At 39.7% G+C, this 22,792-nt stretch overlaps 1 protein-coding gene across 23 annotated transcripts in view; it reads right to left on the bottom strand.

The window, feature by feature from the left end:
• The window catches only part of NEDD4L (NEDD4 like E3 ubiquitin protein ligase), a 294,560-nt gene that overhangs the window by 110,112 nt on the left and 161,656 nt on the right, over positions 1-22,792 (bottom strand). For 4 of the 23 annotated variants that reach the window (XM_036419451.2, XM_036419454.2, XM_045574929.1 and 1 more), the window contains exons 3-5: positions 22,036-22,117; positions 19,493-19,531; positions 15,292-15,345 (exon numbers count right to left, since the gene is read on the bottom strand). In XM_036419451.2, coding sequence (XP_036275344.1) covers positions 15,292-15,345; positions 19,493-19,531; positions 22,036-22,117 — 175 coding nt within the window. Of the gene's footprint in view, positions 1-10,114; positions 11,225-15,291; positions 15,346-19,492; positions 19,532-20,907; positions 20,937-22,035; positions 22,118-22,792 lie in introns of those variants that run through there. The other 19 variants (XM_036419443.2, XM_036419448.2, XM_036419438.2 and 16 more) reach the window with 12 other exon arrangements.

Below are 22,792 nucleotides of genomic sequence, written 5' to 3' on the forward strand. Positions count from 1 at the left end.
ACTTAATGAATTCAGCTAATAAATGTTTATCATCTCATCCACTAGCAACATCACAAATGATTTTAATCAGTCTCCAGGAAGCCCAACTGGGATTTCCACCCATTTGTTCCAGCAGCAAAAGAATTCCAGTTATGAAACTAGGGAGGTTTTAGAAAAGTATAAATAAATTATGAGTGAGAGACACATAACTATCTCCTTCATCCCATTAACAGTTTTCTACGAAATACCCCAAAGGCCCTGGAATGGAGGTCACCCACACCTGGGCACCTCAGCATTCTTGGGTTAGATCAGAAGCTGCTGAGAGCAGTAAACCATTAAACCCTCATCTGACATCGATACCTGCTTTCATCTGTATGTGATGCCCCTTTTCTCAATAAAAAGGATCAGCTCCTTGGGAATAGATAGTTCCTATATCCCCCAAACTCCAGGCATCCATCACAAGTTCAACATCTGGGTGTAAAGTAAAATATCTCTACCAAGAAATAGTATACCACTTGTTCATGGCAACCCCTTGCCCCAAGTCTCAGTTCCTTGGAAACTGTCTCAGTTCTATTTTAACTCTTAAGGTACCTCTTAAAGTCATATTACTTATTTTCTTAAGATAACAAGTCTTTATTTAAAGTGCAATAAGATTTTAGGCTACTTGATTTTAAGAAATAAGGATAATTACCTATAAATTACAAATGAGGTTTTAAGTCAAGTGGAAATCTAAACTCATGGGATTAACACCTAACATTAGAATAAAAATATTTTAAAATGCTTAATTATGTGAACTTCTGGAAGCATATTTTGTGAGGCTAGAATTTCCATAAGCAAGAAATAATGATATACAAAACTCCATCTATGTATTGGCTGAAAAGAAAATGTTAAGTTCTAAATTCTGGCTGACAAATATTGAAGGAAAGATTAAGGGAGCATTTCTTATCCAAAAGATCTAACGGCTTACATGTGGATATAACTACACATTTCCAAATTATTTTAACAGTAGTCCTTTGTAAGGCTGGGATCTTTCCATCTACCTGCTCTTCATAATGGTATGGAGAGTAAATCTACCTGAAAAGCAGAAAACAAAAACCTATTTTTTACAAGATTCTGCTTAGATGTGTAACTTCTTTTGGGTTAACTCTAATATTTCAGAATTTTAGTACCTATAATTTACTTTATTGTTTTTAAAGACTTAAATGGATGAAAATCATTCTAAAGTCATACCTATGGATACTACCACCATCAATTGGAATATACTATTTTCAACCACAACTTCTCCCAACTTTATGCATGTATAGTTCTAAACCATTTTCATAATATAAAAGGTACAAAGTGGTGCAACTTGTTTTTATTGTTAATCCCTTTTTGTGATTCACCTCCGTAAACTTTTTTCTCATTGCAGAGGTCAAAAAATCAGGAGATTGGGGAACCTCAGCATTTTCTTATGTTTATGCAAACTTTTGTAACATAGGTAAGAATCTCTTAAATATGTGAATAGACTCAAAGACACTGAAAAGATATACTGATGAGAAGATCATATTAATCACTGAGGAAAAGTATCTGTTGTTTCCTTGAGTTATTTTTCTCATGGTTCATAAATTTACTATGTTTACATGGCTGAATCTGTCCATCTTTTTTTTTCTTTTCTTTTCTTTTTTTTTTTTTTCTCTCATTCCAGGGTCAGGAATGAATCATCCTTCACAGATCTGATACTAATTTTTTGTTGTTGTTGTTTTTACTGCTTCATTTACTGAAACATTTTCTATGAAACTATTTAAATACTCTATATTTAGATAGATTTAGACAAATCTTGAACTTATTTTAATGCTTGGTGTAGATTTTAGATCCAACCAATATTATGAATTTTATTTAAATACTGCATCCACATAAACAGTGACTATGCTTAATTTGAATTGTTGGAATGTGGGTTACTTTCCTTGTTTGATTTGTTGTTAAATGCAAAAGTGTATGTAAGTATCGATATATATGACTAACATTTCCCATATCAGAATGCAGAGTAAGGATTTTCTGATGTAATGCCATTTCAAATAGAAAGACATGCAAAGAAATGCTTAGCTATTTATTTCTTTAGCTCTTGTTCAGGATAAAGCCTCCACTGCATATATAAATAGTTAACAGAGCCAAACCCTGTAAAGCAAGCTTACTCATCTGTGCTTGAGTTATGGCCCTCCAGAATGATATTACAATAAAGGTGACAGGCATCTGTTTAATTCCCGCCACCACCACTCAATGGCAGGAATTTTCCTGGTAACTCTTTGTCCTTGTTGTTCACAGGAAGGCATGTAAGGAAGAAATTCATTCAACTCCCCATGTGATGGAAAGAGAAAAATTATTCATGCCAATAACCACATCCCAAAACGCTTCAACAACATTTCACATAAAAAACAACAACAATTTGTTGAAACTTGCTAATCATGATCAAGGAAATTCCTGGACAAATATAGAAACCACATCACTGGCAGTCACTAGTCCCTTCAGTCTTCCAAACAAGGCCCCTCCCACTGACCCACTGAGACAAAGCCTGGCCATCTTTCCAGATGCGGTTCCAATCTTCCCCTCCATGACATCACTCCTGTCCACCATGACCCACAGTGCCCCATCCCATGTGTAAGCAATCTGTCACCCGCTGCCTGGGTTGGGTATCAGCACTTTCATAATGCCTGCTATCATGATTTAATGCTTCCACTGGGCGTGCCTCATCTCAGCTGTCCTGTCTGCTGAACCAGAAGTTCTCCAGACAAGAATTCCCAACCATTGGTGTTTCCAACATCAATAAGTATAGTGCTTTACAGGCAGTATTATTCAAAAATCATTATTTCACACGTGTGAGAGAAAACAAATATTCTCTGTAATTGCAAAAACAGTGCTCTCAATTTCCTCACCTTTAAACGGAAAGGCCTATATTAACTGCAACTGAAACTCAAAACTCTACACATTTATAAGTATAAAATTTAAACATGACTCCTGCGCACATTAGTTGGAGAAGAAGACCAGCCTGCAGAAGGGGCATCTCTTGCTAATGCAATTTCAGCCAAGGGTGCAGGCGGGTCTGTGGGCACACTATGCTTTGTCATTTGCCATTCCATCTGGCCACCCTAATGATTCATGCTAATGAGTACAATATAGCAACAGGATTTTTAAATAAGCATGGTTTCTCTTACAATAAGAGGTTAAATCAACTTAAATATTAAAACTACATTAAGATGTTTAAATTCTGCCGAAACCGGTTTGGCTCAATGGATAGAGTGTAGGCTTGGGGACTGAAGGGACCCGGGTTCGATTCCAGTCAAGGGCATGTGCCTTGGTTGCGGGCATATCCCCAGTAGGGGGTGTGCAAGAGGCAGCTGATCCATGACTCTCTCTCATCGATGTTTCTAACTCTCTATCTCTCTCCCTTCCTCTCTGTACAAAATCAATAAAATATATTAAAAAAAAAAGATGTTTAAATTCTATTACAACTTAGCATCTCTTTTTTTTACTCAAGTGGAAAAGCACGATCAGTAAGTACGTACATATGGGACAGATACTGAGCTGAAGGCAACAATAACACAAAAGCACCCCAGAGTCATGTTAGCATGCATGTTCAACTCAGGCTAACTTCTTCAGAAAATTACCAAGATGATTAGCTCTGAACTCCTGCCCTGAAACCCTCCTGATTTAAAAAGGCACTAGGTGTTTCTGTTGGGGCTTAATCACACATTTCAATACTTCTGCTCCAGCTCACCTTTTCTTGTTCAACTCAATTTTTAATATCTAGACCAAAGCAGTTTTTTCCCTCTCCTTTGAGAGATAAGTATCTAGTCATGTATTTTTAAAATAATGTAAAAAAAAAAAAAAGTATGGTTTATTATTAAGCTATAAAAAATCTCTCAAGAAAATTAAGAGATATGATATATGTGGTCACAGGAAGAGAAACTGTAAATCTATTCAACTATTTGTATCATCAAATACTTAATATGGCAAGTAAAGTCCCATTTCAGTCCCCCACTGCCAAAAGAGGTAAACAGCGTAATAAGAGATTATAAGTTGAATGTTATTATATGGGGGAGCTAAAATATAAAACTAAGTCACAAAGGAAGGCTGTGTGAATTCCGAGGAAACGTGAGAGGCCAATTTCCTAGGAGTTAACTCTAATCTCTCCGTCCCTGAAGGATCTTCCTCACTTTCTACTTACTCAATAGTATATGGCACAACACTTAATATACACAGGATGGTTTCAAAGAATAGGTAGTCAGGGAAGGCACTTAAAGGAACTGACAAAATATTTGAACACTCAGTGTAGCAGCAACAGTCAAACTAGAGAAAAGAGGACCCTTTCCAACTCAATTTATGATCATTTCATCTCCTAACCTTTCCCTTCAGATGAAGCACTTTATTCAAAAGTGTAAGAATGGTCCATGGTTCTAAATGACCAGGGTTTAATAAGCAGGCTTCTTGAAATTGAATCTATGCCATCCTCCATCCTGAAAGTTCAGCTTCCTGTGAAAACATGGTGATGCCTAGAGACCACTACCGTGTCTCTTCAGTACAGCATGAATCAGGAGTGTCATCAAAGATTTGCTGAGGCCCACTCATGTCAGAACACCAGTCTCACTTATTATTTATTTATTTATTTACTTACTTACTTACTTATTTTATATTCCTTTGTATCCTGGATCACCCAAGTAAGCCACAGTGGAATGATAAGCAAGAGATTTAAAGAGGAAACTCCACTGAGGTCATTATACATCCTGATGCTTACCGAGTCAGGATTATTTCTAAAACTCTTTTGGCCATCTCCATCTGCCCAGGAAATATAATCATAGACCTCTTACAATACAAAATATCTTAGTAAATATTTTCAACTCTCTATCCCTTTAGGCCTTTTAAATCTTAAACTAGAGCACATGTGTCAAACACAAGGCCCTCGGGCCAAATCCGTCCCGCCAGGCCTTGCAATGTGGCCCGCACCGCGCTGTCATCACTGCACTCCGCTGCGTTTCCATCACAATGACAGTTTATGACTGTTCAGTAAACCATTCGGCCTGCGATTTAGGCTGGATTTTAGATTTTGGCCCCTTCTCTGATTGAGTTCGACACCCCTAAACTAGAGTATAAACTGCAGATGGATAGTCGGTCTCTCTAATGCAGGACATGGAATATTACGCTGACTGATATGAATGAAGGGGCCTGAATGATCGCAGACAGGATACTAAACCTCTGAAGAATCACTAGCCAATTCTGGATTGCGTTTACAAACTTCTTCTGGCATTTACAATGGAAACTTGAATTTTGTATTTGTGCGTTAGAATCCACAGTTTCAATACCATCCATGAATTTCCTGATTTTCCCCATTATTGCAAATGTCTTGAAAGTATCATTAAGAGTTTTAAAAAGGTCAATGTATTTAGGACCATAATCTATCTCAGCAGTATCAATATGCAGTTAATTATTTTTAGTTTAAAAACATGATTGGTTATTTCAAGTTACACAAATAGATTATCACTAAGATTAGTTTCAATTAGCTTTAAATCATGAACCCTATAAAGAAACCCAACATTTATTAAATTCTGACATGGACTAAACTTCTTCTCATATTGTGAACTTTCATGTACAGATAACAATTTTTGTATTAACACATACTGCAAAATTTTAGATTTATTTCAATGCTTAGGAACTCTGCCTCTGGACTTAGTCAAGTGAAGCGGCTGCGGCATTTATGAAAATCCTGTAAAAGGCAGTATCTAATAAGGCCTCTTCCCAAATTCTGCCCTCATTTGTAAATTACACAGGGAGGAAATTTTATACAGGTAACATTAGATTGATGAAACCTCAGCCTATAAGAAGTAAAAGTAAACTTAATCACTGGAAACATTATAGCAAATTGCATGGTAAAATTATAGCATGTCAAAAATGCCACCCGAAACTCAATACAGCAAACAGAAGTGAAGATTCTTTTCTACAATGCATAGCTCATGAATAAATTCAAGTTTTTTGGGGGGGCTGTGTCATCACAGGCAATGATAGGGCTCTGTGGTGCTGATTATCCAACAGACAAATAGTACAAATGCGACGACGCTGCATATCACGGCTAGTTATTAAAGTTCCAGATAGGCCTCAAATTCATGTTGCCCTGTGTCTAATGCCATGCTGATCAAAAATTGGTTGTTCACAGTTAACACCATTATCTTCCTCAGAGAAAGATTTTTATATTACAGATACTTGGTTAAGAAGGAAAAAAAACCAATATGAACACCAATCAGGTAAGTCCACATTTAACTCTCACCGTAAACCTGTGAGATGGACATTTCTATGCTCATTTTTCAGTTATGAGGCAGTGTACTCAGGACAGGGCAGTCAACTGCCAAACCCGGCTCTGTGGACCTCCAAAGATCCTTCTATCCATTAGGCTGCGAGGCTCCAGGTGGAGTGACCACTTCCAAAATTTTCAACAAAAATGTCCCATCACAAGAAGCATTATACTGCTTTTTTGGAGGGGTAGGAAGGATTACGTGGGCTTTTTAATTGTGCAAAGATATACATAGTGTTAAAATTCCATAAAGTGATATGACAGTATATAAGTTATAACTAATGACAATATCACATTCCTTCTCCTGAAACAGGAAAGAAACTATTTCACAAGGTTGTTGGGAAGGCTGAGTGAGAGGATGCTTTTGCAATATATAATTATATACTAGTAGACTAATGAAGTAAATGAAGCACTTTTCAAATGCTGACTGCTACTTGTAGCTCTCACTACAAGTCCTGTCTCTGGGTATGCAAACACACATCAGTGCCCTGCCTACGTGTTTCAGTACATCCCTGAAAATAGTTAAAATTTTGTTACACATATTGGGGCATTCTCATATATGACCACAGCAAGAGAAAGTACTACTATATGGAAGGGGAAATAACTTTACAGAATCCAATCAGAAATTGACTCAGTAAAAGGAGTATTAGCTTTTTTCTTATCTATTATAATGTAGTGTTTTTCAGTAAAAGATGATTTAGATATCTAGTCATAGAATATTTTTTTAGGGTAAAAGAGAGATACCAATACTGTCAAAATTCTTCTGTATAGTAAAATCACCCTTTTCTAAGAGAGTCAAACTAAAATTCCTCCTAAGTAAACAATTTGGCATATTCCTTGTGCTCAGTAAAATGAATTTTTAATCACAAAAGATTCTACACTATTTCTATGAAGTGTATGTCCATTGAGAAGGTGCAGGGAAAAGTGAGGAGGAAGTAAAGAAGGAACACTCCCTTCCCTTATTAATATACTATTATGTGGTGGGTGTTAGACTGTGTCTTTGCCTTCCATGGGCTCTCCTCTTTCTGTTTACATTACCAACTTTGTGTTAGCAAGAAAAGGAGACAGTCGTGAAACTTTCCAAGTACCTAGTGTAAAGTATGTACACAGTACGCCTTAAACATTTAATTACAAGAATGTGACTTATATACTGGCTCCCAAAGCTCGTAAAATGCAGAGCTTCACAAGTTATTACGCAAGAAACTGTGTTGAAGGGGGCATAAATGCTGGTAAACAGTGAATCAACTTCCTTGGAATAACTCTAATGTAGTAAAGAAGCTCAAAACAAGACCAAATAACTCAAAAACCCCTTTAAGAAAATAACTGATTATTAATAATGCCACAAACTAACGAAAGTTTGTAGGCTTCTTCAATACTGTAACTGGTGACTGTAAGAACCAATTCTAATTTACTGGGAGTGTCGGACTGAGTGGAAAATCTGTCGCCAACAGTGGTTTGTTCCCATGTATTTTTTTTTTTTTTTTGGAATCTAGCTGGTTAACATTTTTTGGAGTCACGTTGCACTTTAGATTTTTTCATGACAGAATGTTTGGGAGGCACAAACTGAGAAAAGCACTCAAAAAGTTAACCTTGGAAAAAGGTCTAAGGCATAGATTATGAATACGAGTACTTTTGTCAAAGAAGTCCTGAGTGATTTTCCCAAACAAGATTTCTGACATCATTCAAAAACCAGATGCAATAGACTTTAATTTTTCATGTAAACTAATCATGGAATGCCCTTCTGGCCAAAGCAGCAGATATTTGAAACATAAAAAAAGCTTTCTGGCAGCCAGACCGTAGACGCCCCAGTGAATGTTTTCCCTCAAGATAAATAAGGCCGTGGCAGCTGCTGCCTCCACTTCACACCCCTGCCCGTATGAAACACGCACAAAGTGTTGAATGGAGCAGGCAGCTTCATTACGGGAGGAGGTTTGTTTTTGCTTCTTAAAAGGAAAAAGTTTTGGCTTAAAAGAAAACCAGCTTTGCAGCAACCATTTACAAAGGTATGTATGTGTAAAAAAATACAGCTTGAAAATGAAACCTACAGTGTCCTGGGCAGAATGTATTCTCCAAAAAGAGCTCTTGATTCTCGAACTTAAATTTCCAAATGCGAAGAAATTAGTTTTCCACTATAATAGTCCTCGCAAGCAAGTTGTGACAACCTTTATATGTAAGGTCTATATATTTTTTACCATATTCTATTTATGTTGTAATTACATTAGAAATGTCAAGGCAAACGAGACTTTAATTATACAAATCCATTTCTCCTTGATATCTAACTGCAAAAATAATTTTAACACTTGTGTCATATAATTGAACAGTAATCGAAACTTTAGAAAATGCATTTTGCTTGTCAATTTTCCTGTGTTTGGAACTGTGCTGCCCAACAAAGCCTCCCCCTGCCATGATGGTTGAAGGTTAAAAGCTATTCTAATATCGAAATTCTATTGACACCTGAACCACTGAATAAAAACGGCATTGGTTTAGACCAAGAAAAAGCACTTTAACATTTCCTAATAAAGGGGTTAGAGATAATAAAAGGGCTCTATGGGAGAGATAAAAAGAAACAGTTACATAAAACCAAGAAAAATATAGTAGTTGTATTTAGCATTTGAAAACCTTTTCAAAGTGGTGAATATCTATGATAGTGCAGTGATAAAGTTCACTTGAATGGCCAAAATATTTCTCAACATAAAACAATAAAAGATGATTCTATTCTAGAGTAATACTCAGCCATCCACTTTGAAAAGTCACAATTACAGTGGAAACTCACACAGAAAGTCCTCCAGATATTTCAAAATCATATCTTCAAACCAGTAATCACATGAAATTCACGGGGAAAATTCCAATTCAAAATATAAGGAATTTGTTCTCTTAAAAAAACATGTAATAGCTAAACTAATGATTACTAGTAAAAGAAAGCTCACCGATGAAACTTTTCATCCTATTATAAACTATGAAAGCTGCAGAGTCATCATTTGCCTAGTGGGGTTAGCAGCTGTTTTTCTGTACTCCATTTACTGAAAAGGAGCAAGCAAGGATATAGGAGCAATAAAGGCCAAAATCTGTTCTAGAGCATCTGTTTCCACAGCTGGAGACAGAACACTTACTATTCTATGTACAGCATCCCAGATTAAACACTAGAGCAGACAGGGTGAAGTTGTAGGCCATGCAATCTGACCATTAACCAGCCTCCAGTCAGTGTCACCTAGCTGAGACCCAACAGCCCATCTGGTTCAAAAATGCATCTCCTACTGTCCTACCCTTCTTCAGTATTCATGGGACCCAAATAAAGAGGGTAAATGCTAATGACAAGTGCCAACCCTCCACAGCAAAAATGCCACCAGGAAGAATTGCTCACATTTCACATACTCTTTAGTTTTTGGCGATATTCTCTTGCCTGTATTAGAATTACTGTAAAGAGAAGTGTTGTCAGCCTATATTTGCAGGCAGATTTTAAATGAACTTCCAACATCAACATGCTGGGGCCTGGCAGATTAAAATAATAAATGTTTAAATGCTTTTATGCATAAGGGGAAATAAGGAGGGGGTGTTTGGATTTTCAAAACTGAGTTGTTGGAGTTTGAGGACCTAAAGAAAAGTTATTTTCTGAAATGCTAACGAGTTTCATGGACCTCTACCAAACAGCAGAGCACAAATCAGCTCTCACAACTCGGCCCAACTTCAGTTACGCTGCCCCAAGCTGGGAAGCTCCTGGAGGGAATCGGATGAAATTTATTTTAATTACGCCGCTGAATAAGCTGTCTGGGCTTGAATTAGCCCTTTCTGTCCCTCACATGGGAACACAAGCTAACTTACCGGCGCTCCAGCCAAGGTAGAGCCAGGGTTGGTGGCGGTACTCTCCTTGGGATCCTCATGAGATTCCTCAGGTCCGCGAGTCACAAGAATTCTGAAATGCTGCTGCCCCGCATTTTGATCCTGTCTGATCTTAAACGTGCAGCCCTGACCCTGTGGCGTCCTTTCCACGGAATTCGTCCTGTGGATTTCGGGAGCCATCCTGCGGCCCCGGGGCGGCGCCTCCAGGTGACCCCGCTCTTCCACGGGGCTGCTGTGCTCTGCTCGGGGCTGTGTGGGGTACGAGGTGCTCCTCTCAAGCCGGATGCGGGGGTACCGCACCAACCGGTCCCCCTTCGTGCCCGTGAACCCAAAGTTGAAGTCACCACCCATCCCCTGTGTGCCTGGTGGTGGCTGCTGCAGCTGGAAGACAAAGCACCGCTTCCCAGAACCTCCAGAAGCATCTGGTACGTGCTGCAGGGACCAGCGCCTGGGCTCCGGAGTCGAAGGGCCGCACAGGCCATCGGCCCCGAAGGGCGGCGTCAGCCTCACCTGGCGCACGTCGGCGCTGGAGGCCCGGTGCTGGATCCGGAGCCCGCTGCCCTTCGGTCCCCGAGGCTCGGCCTCCTCGTGGCCATCCGCAGGGACAGGACTCCGTGCTAGGTGGCCACACAGGCCGTTAACTTGGGGGCCTAAACCCCGGGTGGCTCTGGGTGGAGAGTTCTCTGGGGTCTGGGACTTGGGGGGCTCCGCACAGCGGCCCAGAGACACAGACCCGGCGTCGCAGTCCAGACCCTCGGGTGGCCCGCAGGTGTCCGGCGCCCCGTCGGCCGCTTTGCGCTGCAGCGAGATCTGCATGGAGGAGCTGCGCGTGGGCCGCGCCTCCGTGGGGCTCAGGAGCTGCGGGATGAACATGGATGTGCTGCGCTTGAGCGCGCCCACCGCCTCCTGCAGGCCTCCGTCTTCCGCGCGGTGGGCGCAGGGGTGAGCGCCGCTCCTCCGCGGCAGGGTGTGGAATGCCATGAAAAAGTCGTCTTCTCTCTCCTGGTCGAGGATCTCCGATTCAGGGGCTGTGTTGCTGCGACTGGAGCCAAAATGAAACCGAAGCCGATGGGCCATGGTGCCCAGGGGGGCAGGGAGGGAGAGGACCAGCGGTGACAGCACGCCCGGCACTGCCAGAAGTCAAAAACCGAAGGCACAAACTCCAAGGAAAAGCGTCCCATCTGCCAAACCTTTAGCACTGCGGCACCGAGAGCGACAGATAGCAGAAATAACCCAAGTGGCAAGCAGCATTCCAGGCATGATTGGGTAAGAGCAAAAAGCTCTCATCCACACTGTGACAGAGGGTAGGGTGGCTAGAACCACATGACCGCCGTCTCCCCCTCCAATGCCAGCTTGTGGACTTGGTGGAGTTTCCCCCCGCTCGCGCTCGCTCGCTCTCGCTCTCTCTCTCACTCTCTCTCCTCTCTCTCTCTCTAAACAGCAAGAGCCTGAAACACCACCTTCCCAGCTGCTGCTTTTTTTCCATCAGACAGGAGTGGCCCCAGCAGGGAGCTCTCACAGCTGACTGGGGCAGCAGACACACTCCGAGCCACGCGGCTGTAAATCTGCCCGCATCTCACTCACAGGACAGTTCTTTCCGAACGAACGCAGCAGGCACTGGGCGCTCTAACCAACGCGAGACCTGGCACTGACAGCACCAGCACACACGGTATTTCCCCACCTCCTCGCAGGACCGAATGACAAGCAAAACTGCCTTGGCTCTAGGAAAACCCTTTCACAAGCCTCGGAGGTTATGCTCCTGTTATTTATGATATCACCACACTACCCGGATGGAATGCAAACTAATAAAAGGTACTATAAATACAGTTACACACTCCGCAGAATTGGTGTCCCTTTAATGCTAAATAATTAGACCATGATCTACAAGTCATAAAATAGCTAAGGGCAAGGGGCACAAATATTCACACTGCCAGTGAGTGGTCTGCCGCCTGTTACTATAACCCTTTTCGGTTAGAAGGGAGGGTGAGTGTGTGTGTGTGTGTGTGTGTGTGTGTGTGTAACTCTCACATGATACGATATGCTGTCAGAGAGGGAAGTACCAGAGAAGAGACCCAGCTGGAGAAAACATTTCTCCCATATGCCAGATAAGGGGAAAAAACAATTACCCCCCCCCCCCCAACCAAAGGAAGGAAAATTGAAGAAGGGTGAACATGTGCTTTTTGTACTAAGTTAACTTAAATATCATACAGAATAAAAGCTGTCCAGAGCCAACTTTTCCAGTGAGAAGTCAACAATATCAACATGGTTGGGATACTAGCATGGAATCTTGCTATTTCTATAAAGGGCCAAAAAGGAGCTGAAAAAGAAAACTAAAGGTCCACATTAAAAAAGGCTGTCATCAGATTTGCACACTTGGATATATTCTGGGTGTTTTAAATGAACTATTTTCTGTGATCCAGAAACACTGGTTATTTAACAAAGAGGTTTATTTAGGAAGGAGTAAAAAAAACAAAAAAAACAAAACAAACAAACAAATAAAAAAATGGAGGGGGAAATACCAAGCTGCAAAGAGTGAAAAAACGTTTATTTTAAAATCCGCAAAACATGGCTCTGTAGTTGAGGGCATGGGGGATTAAACCTGTGTTTACATACATGCAAACCTGTTTTCCAAAGGCATGAGTTTTAAACGCTAGAAATGATCTCTACGAGAGAAATGGAAGCTAGTTTGTTTAATGCTAAAACTGCCAAGGTCCACCCTAGCTGGTTTGGCTCAGTGGATAGAGCGTCAGCCTGTGGACTGAAGGGTCCCAGGTTTGATTCCGGTCAAGGGCACATAGTTGTGGGCTCAATTTCCCAGTTGGGGATGTGCAGAAGGCAGCCGGTTGATGAATTCTCTCTAATCATTGATGTTTCTATCTCTCCCTTTCTCTCTGAAATCAATAAAAATCTTAAACAAACAAACATAAAAAAGAACTGCCAAGTATCACCATAGTCATGTATTCTCTTAGCTGGATTAATGGCCAAAGAGAAAAACACCAGCATAAAAAAAACAACAACAACAAAAAAAAAACCCAGACATTCACCGCACAGTAACGACACTGCAGATGGCCTGGGCAAAACTAGGTATTAATATAATCAAAGAGTTAACCAGATAAAGTTTGTATTCACACAGGATTTTTTAGAGCTCTGCATTCAAAGCCTCTGAGTTTGGAATATATTTGGGCCCCATGGCAAGGTCATCTCAACAAGTCATTGTGTTAGATAATGGGAATGAGAAACAAATTTCTTAAATTCTCTTCATAGAAGAAAATTAAGGCATGAATTAAACACATCTAACAGACAATTTTTCCTCAGATTTGACCCTTCCTTCACCTTAAAGAAGTGTTATTATACTCAATAAATGAGAGACTAAGGATTAGTCTGTGATTGCATCTGTGACTCCAGGGACTACTGTCATTTTACAGAGCACTGCCTCACTCAGTCTTTGCTGGATGAGAGAGGGGGTGCTAAGGCCTCCACCCTCAGCAGACTCTCCCATTCAATTACAAAAGAAAATAACTTCAGACACACGGCAAAACTGATTTAGTTGTACAGTACAACTAACTACCACTCAAGGTAAGAAAAGGCTGAGTTCCATGCAAAGCCACCAATAACCCAAATACATTTTTAATGGAAAAGACATCAGGATGGTAGGTCAGAATATGTTGATTCTCTAATTTGGAAAATAATAGCAAACACAGGAGATTAGACACACAACCAAATTCTATAATCGGGGTGAAGAGTCTGGCTATTTGCCACTACTGGCCTGAGATGAGGGAATAGCAGTTTCCACCAGGGCACTGCCCGACTGCCTATCTAAATCATGTCCGGGATCTAGACCTCACCTCTCAATGCCAAGGTCAGGGAGTTAAGCCAGTTGTGTTATAAGGCTTCTCCAGACCAAATATTCTAATCTCGAGCTACTTAAAATTTTATGTAGTTGAATTCTGCATCAGGAACGCTTCATAAGAGCATTCATTTTAACAACCCTACCCCCTAAAACAAACAAAACATAAGTTTCAGGGAAAGTAGACTTGAGTGATAACTGACTACACTGAATTATAATACCTCCTCTGAGAGTACCTTAAGCTGACACATAGCCAGGCCGGTGTGGCTCAATGGCTAAGCATCGACTCAGGAACCAGGAGGTTGTGGTTAGATTCCCCATCAGGGCACATGCCCGGGTTGTGGGCTCAATTCCAAGTAAGGGGAATGCAGGAAGCAGCTGATCAATGATTCTCTCTCATCACTGATGTTTCTATATCTCTCTCCTTCTCCCTCTAATGGCCAAAGAGAAAAACATCAGCATTAAAACAACAGATATTCAATCCATCTTTCAAACCATCTCTGAAATCAACACAAAAATATTTTTTAAAGCACTGGCACATAACTGAAAGTTCATTTTCGTAGTTGGAACACTTGACTCATGGGTACTTGATGTTTACATTCTAATTAGGTAACTGGCAAAATGCTTCAAGCCAGATTTGCTTCTGAAATTCATTTCTAAAATGGAATCTTAGTTTTATCACACACACATTTATAGATATATACTATATCTCTATCTTATCTATCAATCTCTATATAAAATGCTAGTTTGTATCAGTCTAATGCCTCAGGCATATCTTTAGTTCTTTAACGGTACTTTCTACTAATTTCCCTTGAAAAAGTATCACTTTTAAAATACAGCTTAATTTTACCTGCTAAATATAGATTCACTTTTTGCTCTCTACTGTTAATTAGATTTAGATTTCCCCAAGGAGGGTCACAATAGATTCATTGTTAGATAAGTGATAGTATTGCAGACTGGCTTATATTTAAAATCCCTGAAAGGTTTGTTTATATGAGCAATGGTCCCTTTACAGATTTGCCCATCATTCTGTATTCCCAACAGAGTGTAAGTAAGCATATGGTTTGATATATCATCAGTGTGACTTTCACTAATATTAGTATGATAAAAACATTTACATATACAAATAAAATTTCTCCTAGCCATAAAAAAAAATTGGTAGAATCATGCTTTTGTAATGGAACAAAAATAAAGCCATGGGTTAGGAGCATATATACTGTCAGAAGTACAACATAAACACCATTTTAAAAGCAGTTGCTTTATAAATAATTTTTTTTAAATGAAGCAAAAATAAAAACTGAAACCCACTTACCAATCTGTTCTCATCAAATACTTCAAACAGGAGTCTGTGATTAGATGGGTTAACCTACAGAGACATAAATGGTAATTCAGAATGGGCAGAAACAATTGAGAGGATGAAATAAGAGAGAACGAATGGAATGCTTTATAATGTACCCAAATCAAATGTGTTATCTGAACAAGTGACTTCTTCTGCAAATCCTATATCTATTAAGTCAAGTGTCCTCTTATTTATTTCTATATTGTTCTGTGCCTACTACTGAGGTATATCAAAAGAAAATGCTTTTAGCTGCTTTCCCAACATTAGAAAGGATAATTCTGAATAGTTTTAAAGAGTTTTGCAAACTCCTCTACAAATGGCATGCTTATGCTTCTGGACCAGCAATTTCCAACCTTTTTCATCTCATGACACATATAAACTACTAAAATTCTTTGGCATACCAAAAAATATACTTTTTGCTGATGTGACCAAAAAAAAAAAAAAAAAAGGTACTATAATTTTGATTCATTCACTCCAGATGGCTATTGTTGTGTTGGCTGCTGTCATTATTTTATTTGACGATCTAAGGGAAAAGAGGTCAGTGCTTCTGACTAAATAATCAGGTATTGCAGGTTTTAAAAATTCTTGCAGCTCACTGGTTGAAACTTGCTGCTCCAAACCAAGGCTACATCTTCACAAGGTCTATGCCTGAGGGTAGCTCTTAGGCCTAATCATAACAAAAACAACAATCTATACTAATAAAAGGGTAATATGCATATTGGTCAGGATGCCCTCACAGTAAACAGAAAGCTGCATGCTGCACGGGGCAATAAGGCCAGCAAGCGGAGGGCGGGGGGAGAGGGGGATGTTAGTGAGGGACGACCAAAGGACTGAACAGGCTGCATGGGGTGACCACGCCGGCAGGGGGAGCAGTTGGGGGCAACCAGGCTGGCAAGGGGGGGGGAAGACAGTGAGGGGCGACCAGGTGGGAGGGGGAGGTAACCAGGCCAGTGGGGAGGTGAGGAGGAGCAGTTAGGGGTGACTAGGCTGGTGGGGAGAGGCAGTTGGGGACGATCAGGCTGGCAGGCAGAGGTGGTTAGGGGTGATCAGGCTGGTGGGTGGGGGAGGGAGGAGCAGTTAGGGGTGATCAGGCAGGCAGGCAGATGAGCAATTAGAAGCCAGCAATTCCGGATTGTGAGAAGGATGCCCGACTGCCAGTTTAGGCCCCATCCTGGGATCGGGCCTATACCGGCAGTCGGACATCCCCTGAGGGGTCCTAGATTGGAGAGGGTACAGGCTGGGCTGAGGGGATCCCCCCATGCATGAATTTTGTGCACGGAGCCTCTAGTAATAATATAATAGCAATAATTAAAATGACAAAACAGTAAAAACAGCCACTCACTAGTGCTTATTTTCCAGGCACGACCTTCTCATTAAATATAAAAAACACATGATCTCCTTTAATACTGACAGAAAACCCATGATGTGTAACTGTCAACACAATCTTACAAATGAGGTTCTAAGACCACATCTGTTGAGGGTGTATTAACTTGCCTAAAGGCCCACAGCTACTATGCAAGGCAACCAGAAACCTCACCAGGTCTGACCTGCTTGTCTCCAGAGCCCAGGCTTTGAACTGTTTGAGAGACCAAGAGAAAAAAGATGTGCTCCCCTTCCAAAATATGCAGGGTCAATGTCAAAGCTACTAGGCTTTCAATGTCTTTTTGCTTCTTTCTGTCTCTCTGCCAAAATCTCTTCCAAATGGCAGGAATCATCACGCAGACTCCACCAGCCACATGTGAGACATGGTGGTAGGTGTTCTCATTTATATTACCACATGTAAATCCTGGAAACAGCCCCCTCGAGTGAGGCCTTTCTCTCCTATGTAAGTGACAAGGAACCTGCAGAGGAGGTGAGTCCTCCAGTAGCTTTTCCAGGGTCTGCATTTTATAGAGCCTGAGATAGGAACATGTCTACTATCAGAAGTCTCGGCTGCTTCATGATGGAGAACGGAATGGAATAACATCTGACAAGTTAGCATGACTTGTCCTTGTGGCCGCCTGGCCTGCCCTCAGAGGCCTAGTGAGGGAGCAAGCAGACAGACGGAGGGTTTAGTGTTTAAGCTCTATGAAGGCCTGAGCTGCTGTCAGGACACCCGCAGGCCATGGCAAGAGCCAACACACAGGAGGCAAGCAATAAGATTTGTGAAATGAATAAAACAAAGGCCTTTTTGTAAATATCCAAGAAAAATAGAGTTTACATATATAGCCAAGATTAGTTGGGAAAAAAATTGGAAGTACTAAAATTTACATAAATGTGGCCAGGGTGTTAAACTGAAAGGGGTCTAAATAATTTGGAGTTTTACAAGTGGAAAGCTTTGGAAAGGCCAGTAACATCAATGCACCCCCATTAGCTTTTCAGTTCTTCATGAATTTTATTTTATTTTTTTAATATATTTTTTAATTGAGTTTTTACAGAGAGGAAGGAAGAGAAATGGAGAGCTAGAAACATTGATGAGAGAGAAACACCGACCAGCTGCCTCTTGCACACCCCTTACCGGGGATGTGCCCGCAACCAAGGTACATGCCCCTGACCGGAATCCAACCTGGGACCTTTCAGTCCGCAGACTGACGCTCTACCACTGAGCCAAACGGCATACATGAAGTAATTTTAAATACATCTGTCTGGTCGAGACTACACATAGGATCTCATCAAGTATTAGGATACCAAATGCCATGCCCAGCTGGTGTGGCTCAGTGGCTGAGCACTGACCTATGAACCAGGAGGTCATGATTCAATTCTTAGTCAAGGAACATGCCTGGGTTGTGGGTCCCGGGGCGTGTACAAGGCAGCCGGTCAATGAGTCTCTCTTATTGATGTTTCTATCTCTCTCTCCCTCTCCCTTCCTCTCTGAAAGCAATAAAAAATATATTTAAAAAAAATCAATGCCATACTTCAGCTCTGAATATAATAGAAAATATGTATCTAGTGACCTAAGTTTGGGGCCCATAAAATACTTTTGTGATTGAAAGAAAAAATTAGGACCAATTACAATGTGCCTACTGATTATATTGTTTGGGAATCTACGCTATTCAAAATGTCTCATTTGGAACAATTCTAAAGGTAAAATAGTTTTTAATAACACAGCTATAGACAATGAAAATATATTCATTTTGAAGAGAAAAAAATACACCTTTTCTTTCTATTACATAACTGAGAGATTTAATATTTTCAAAATTTTAGTATAAAAAAACCAGCAACCACTTCAAATATTATTCTCTGTTAATTCACAGAATCCAGCCATTTCTACATATAGCTCTTCTAGGTATCTATAATAATCTATAATAATAAAATCATAATATGCAAATCGACCAAACAGCAGAATGACTATGCAGATGACTTTCTGGATAATCATGCTATGACACCCACTGGCACCAAGCCAGGTGCTATGCAAATGGTCAGGGGGCCTCGCCATCGCCTTACAGAGGGAGGCCCAGGCCACCAGCCAGTGGGGAGATTTATGTGGGGAGGGCCTCCGAGGAACTGGGGGGATGTGGCAGTGGACGCAGGCAGTGTCAGGCAAAGGTAGGTGAGCAGGCAGGGGGCGGGGCCAGGGCTGCAAAGCTGGCAGCCCGGGGGAAGGAAGGCTTACCATTGCACGAATTTTGTGCATCGAGTTACTAGTTAAATATAAAAAGTTAAGGAAATTTTACCTAATTTGTTAATATTTAAATTCCAGAAGTAGTTTTATACTACACATATACACTCACACTAAATATTTGAATTACAAAATTTTCCTTCATGACTGGAACATAATTGGTAAAATTTAGGCTTCTTTTTAATCATGTTGCCTCCATTGTTTTATCCCATCTCTAAAATAATTCATAACATATATCTCTAGAGGTAAGTAAGCTAATATTTTAACGATATTTTGCTTTATTTTTAAAGAAAATTTTTAATAGGAAGGCTAAAATATGATATTTGGATAGCTTTCTCTTTATTTCCCTAAAACATTTCCAAATAAAACAAGTCAGATTTTGTTACCACTCGTCACAGTCTTTGAAAATTTGGGGCACATTAGGAGGCTATCCAACCATTTCTCATATTGCAAGGAATTTCACAATAAAAATTTAACAGCTTTCGCTCAATATGAATCTATTAGGATAATATCTCAATCTAGCTTTCAATAACTAATTATCAATAACCAAAAAGAAAGAAAAAAAGAAAAACTTACTCTAAAATAAAATTCTTCATTCCATTTTGGGTTCAGCGTCTGGAAGAGAAAGTATCTTGTAATACCTTTTATAATCTTTGAAACTTTAGCAGTTACTAGTACAACACAGTCCAAGTATTTGCTTACCCATTTTTCTGATTTTAAAAAAGAGCTGAGAAAATCTCAAAATTGCAGAAGAGAAACATTAAGTCAATTATTGGAGACTCTTCTATAAACCAAACTAGAAGGGGAAGGGAAGTATTTATGGAACAGATAATTCATAGACAAAAAACCATAAATTGCAAGCTATCCACCATAAGGATTAACACTGGGGACCTGTAAAAAGCCATCATCATGAAGACAGAAATATATCTTTTAAGAAATTAAAATTGATATAGTTATCCTATCCAGAAAGAGATAAACTTGGTTCACTTCCCTCAACCTGCATGCTACAAACCGTTTTGGAAAGAAGTGTAGCAGGTGGTAGGAAGGTGAAAGTGCTCACTACTTATATAAATACTCAAATCTGAAGAACATTTTTTAGGAACAATATTGGTGATCAGATCATAGAACAAGAAAAAAATGTCTGCCAGTTATAAACCTAAAGTAAATTATTTCCCCCCAAAATAACAGGTTTAAAAATATTCCTCTCCCTATCCTTCAATCTTTCAATCTATCTCCATATCAATATATTTAAATATATATCGCACAGAACATGAAAAGGATATTTTGTTCTAAGCACAGACAATAGATGAGCCAAACATCCTTTGAAACTAAGATGAAATAGATACTATGAAAGAATATATACATATATACATATACATGCTTGTGCATTTTGGACATGCATAATAACACTCTTAAATAAATATATGTCTTAAATATTATATGTAAAAACTTGAGACTGAGACATCACAACCTCACCCATGGCTACAGATACTATATTTCCTTTAACATACTAGTGCAGGAAGAAGCAAAAATAATAATAACCATAACAACAACACACTACACCGTAAAAAAATAAAAAACAATTTGTATAACATTGAACTGGCATTTTTAAAAATCAGCACTTTCCCCACCCACAGCTCAACAATAAATCCAGCCCTAAACAGTGGGTTTTATATTTTTAGCTAAGAATGGAGCAGGGATGGTTATGGGAGACAGGATGGTAATGGGAGAGAGGAGGAGGGAGGAGAGAAGGGTGCCAGGCAGTCAGGGAGAGGCAGGGCAGGCTCAGGCGTGCCAGGGGCTGCAGCAGCCTTGGGGACCAGCATCATAGAAACATAGAGGGGAGGAAGAAAGGACAGGTAAGAAAAGAACACAACAACACGAGCTCACAAAACAGCATGAAAGACCAGGCACTGGGCCAGGCGGAGAGGAGGATGAAAGCAGTTCTTAAACCCCAGCGCACACAGCGAACACAGCGCGGTAATACTAACCAGGAGGCTGGCTGCCGAGCAGGCAGAGCAGCCCCAGCCATGCAGCTGCACCTCTACCGCGGAGCGGAGGGAGGAGGAGGGCCTCCCTTCGGAAGAAAAAACATTTCCATATCGCAAATCACCGCCTGGGTGGCTCTAGTGCTCTGCTCCCTCCGCCTTCGGCTTGCCTTCCCTGCAAGGCGGGCCTCCCTCTACACTGATAACCAAACCAGTGACAGCGCCTCGCACAGCAAACAATGGCCTCCGTCCTTGTCCTTTGCAGGCATCCTCCCCACTAATCAAAACATTTTTAATGCCAGGCCGAATGCCAGGCGGAGGGCACGCTACAGCTGCAGTTCCTTACACAAAATGACCTGGTCATGGAGCCCAGGCGTCTGCACAATAGCAGGAGAGTTACCATTTTGTTAAAAAGCTATCAAACACTCCAGGAATTGCTTATCACAGTGTCATCAAACTACCCAGAGGTAGTAAGGGAAAAATAGTAGTAATGCGTTCGTAAATAACACTGAAGCATGAAGAATAACAGCACTTTGGATTTCAAAAAAGCATCTTCAATAAATGTACAAAATATGGAGCAAATATTTTACATTATACTCCATGGAGATAGATGAATTAAAATACAATTAGAAAAACATCTTTAATGAAATTATATATGTTAAATTTAGAAAAATAAAGCATACACACATAAACATAGTTTTATTATTAATGTTTTTTATTTGTTTTCATGTAGCTAAACAAGTATTTTGCTTCTTTGGAAATATTTGTTTCAAGATAAACCACCTCCCCTTTGTGCCTACCAATTCCCCACACAATTCTATTTCATTTAACATATTTTAAGTTATTTTAAATTTCTTTATGAAAAATAACAAGCCAATAAGAACAAATCCTTGTTTTGCTATACTTGTAATAATACTTATCTTAATAATATTGTTTTATACAGTCATTTAACTAAAAGCCAGGATCATATTTCGGATTAACACTGAATTTATAGATTTAATACTGGGAAATGCTTAAAATAAAAATATTTCCATCTTAATCTTAAAATTTAAACTTCTACAGAACCAAAATGCATTATCTAATTGGATTAAATTATGGCTTAAATGAAATTTAATTAGGATGGACACATACCTTTTTAATAGTTTTTGTCTGCACCAAAGCAAGTTCTCTATTCTCATCTGCTACATACAATGAAAGTTTCACGTATGGATCACTGTAAGAAAATATTCAGGCTTAATCAGATTATACTTTCCATTTAAAAATTATTAAAATTTTTAAATTAGTCAAAACCTAAGTGAAAATGAAAATATCAGTTAATAGCCCAGCTTATGTTTCCACAAATTAAGCAATAACATTTTCAACATACCCTAAGTAAATATACAGAGAAGTTTCTATCAGTGAGAGTCGATGTCTATTTAGAAGCAAAAATATCACAAAACTCAGATTTTAACTTTAAAGATAATCTTCCCTATTAACTCAAAATATTTAAACTGCCATCATTTTTCCCCCTAAACAGATTTTGAAAAGATTTCAAGAAAAAAATATTAAAAAGCATACAAAATGTGTTCAGATTAGCAAAATCTAGCTAGAAAATTTAGTTCATGTCTTATTTAGTAGTATATTCTGATTTCCAGTATTTATGTAAAAATTATTTTTCTTTCAGTGAAGGTAAAAGAAATGGTTCATCTAAACGAGGGATGGGGACCTGATGTCTGGCCCTTGGGCTGTATCAGTCCCTTGAAATCATTTTGTTTGGCCCTGACAAAGCATTAGGGCTGAGTTAATTAAATGTTTGACCAAATATAGTAGGCTAATTTTTTAAAAATATATTTTATTGATTTTGTACAGAGAGGAAGGGAGAGAGATAGAAAGCTAGAAACATCGATGA

Source organism: Pipistrellus kuhlii, unplaced genomic scaffold, assembly GCF_014108245.1.
Source record: "Pipistrellus kuhlii isolate mPipKuh1 unplaced genomic scaffold, mPipKuh1.p scaffold_m20_p_6, whole genome shotgun sequence".
Taxonomy (NCBI): domain Eukaryota; kingdom Metazoa; phylum Chordata; class Mammalia; order Chiroptera; family Vespertilionidae; genus Pipistrellus; species Pipistrellus kuhlii.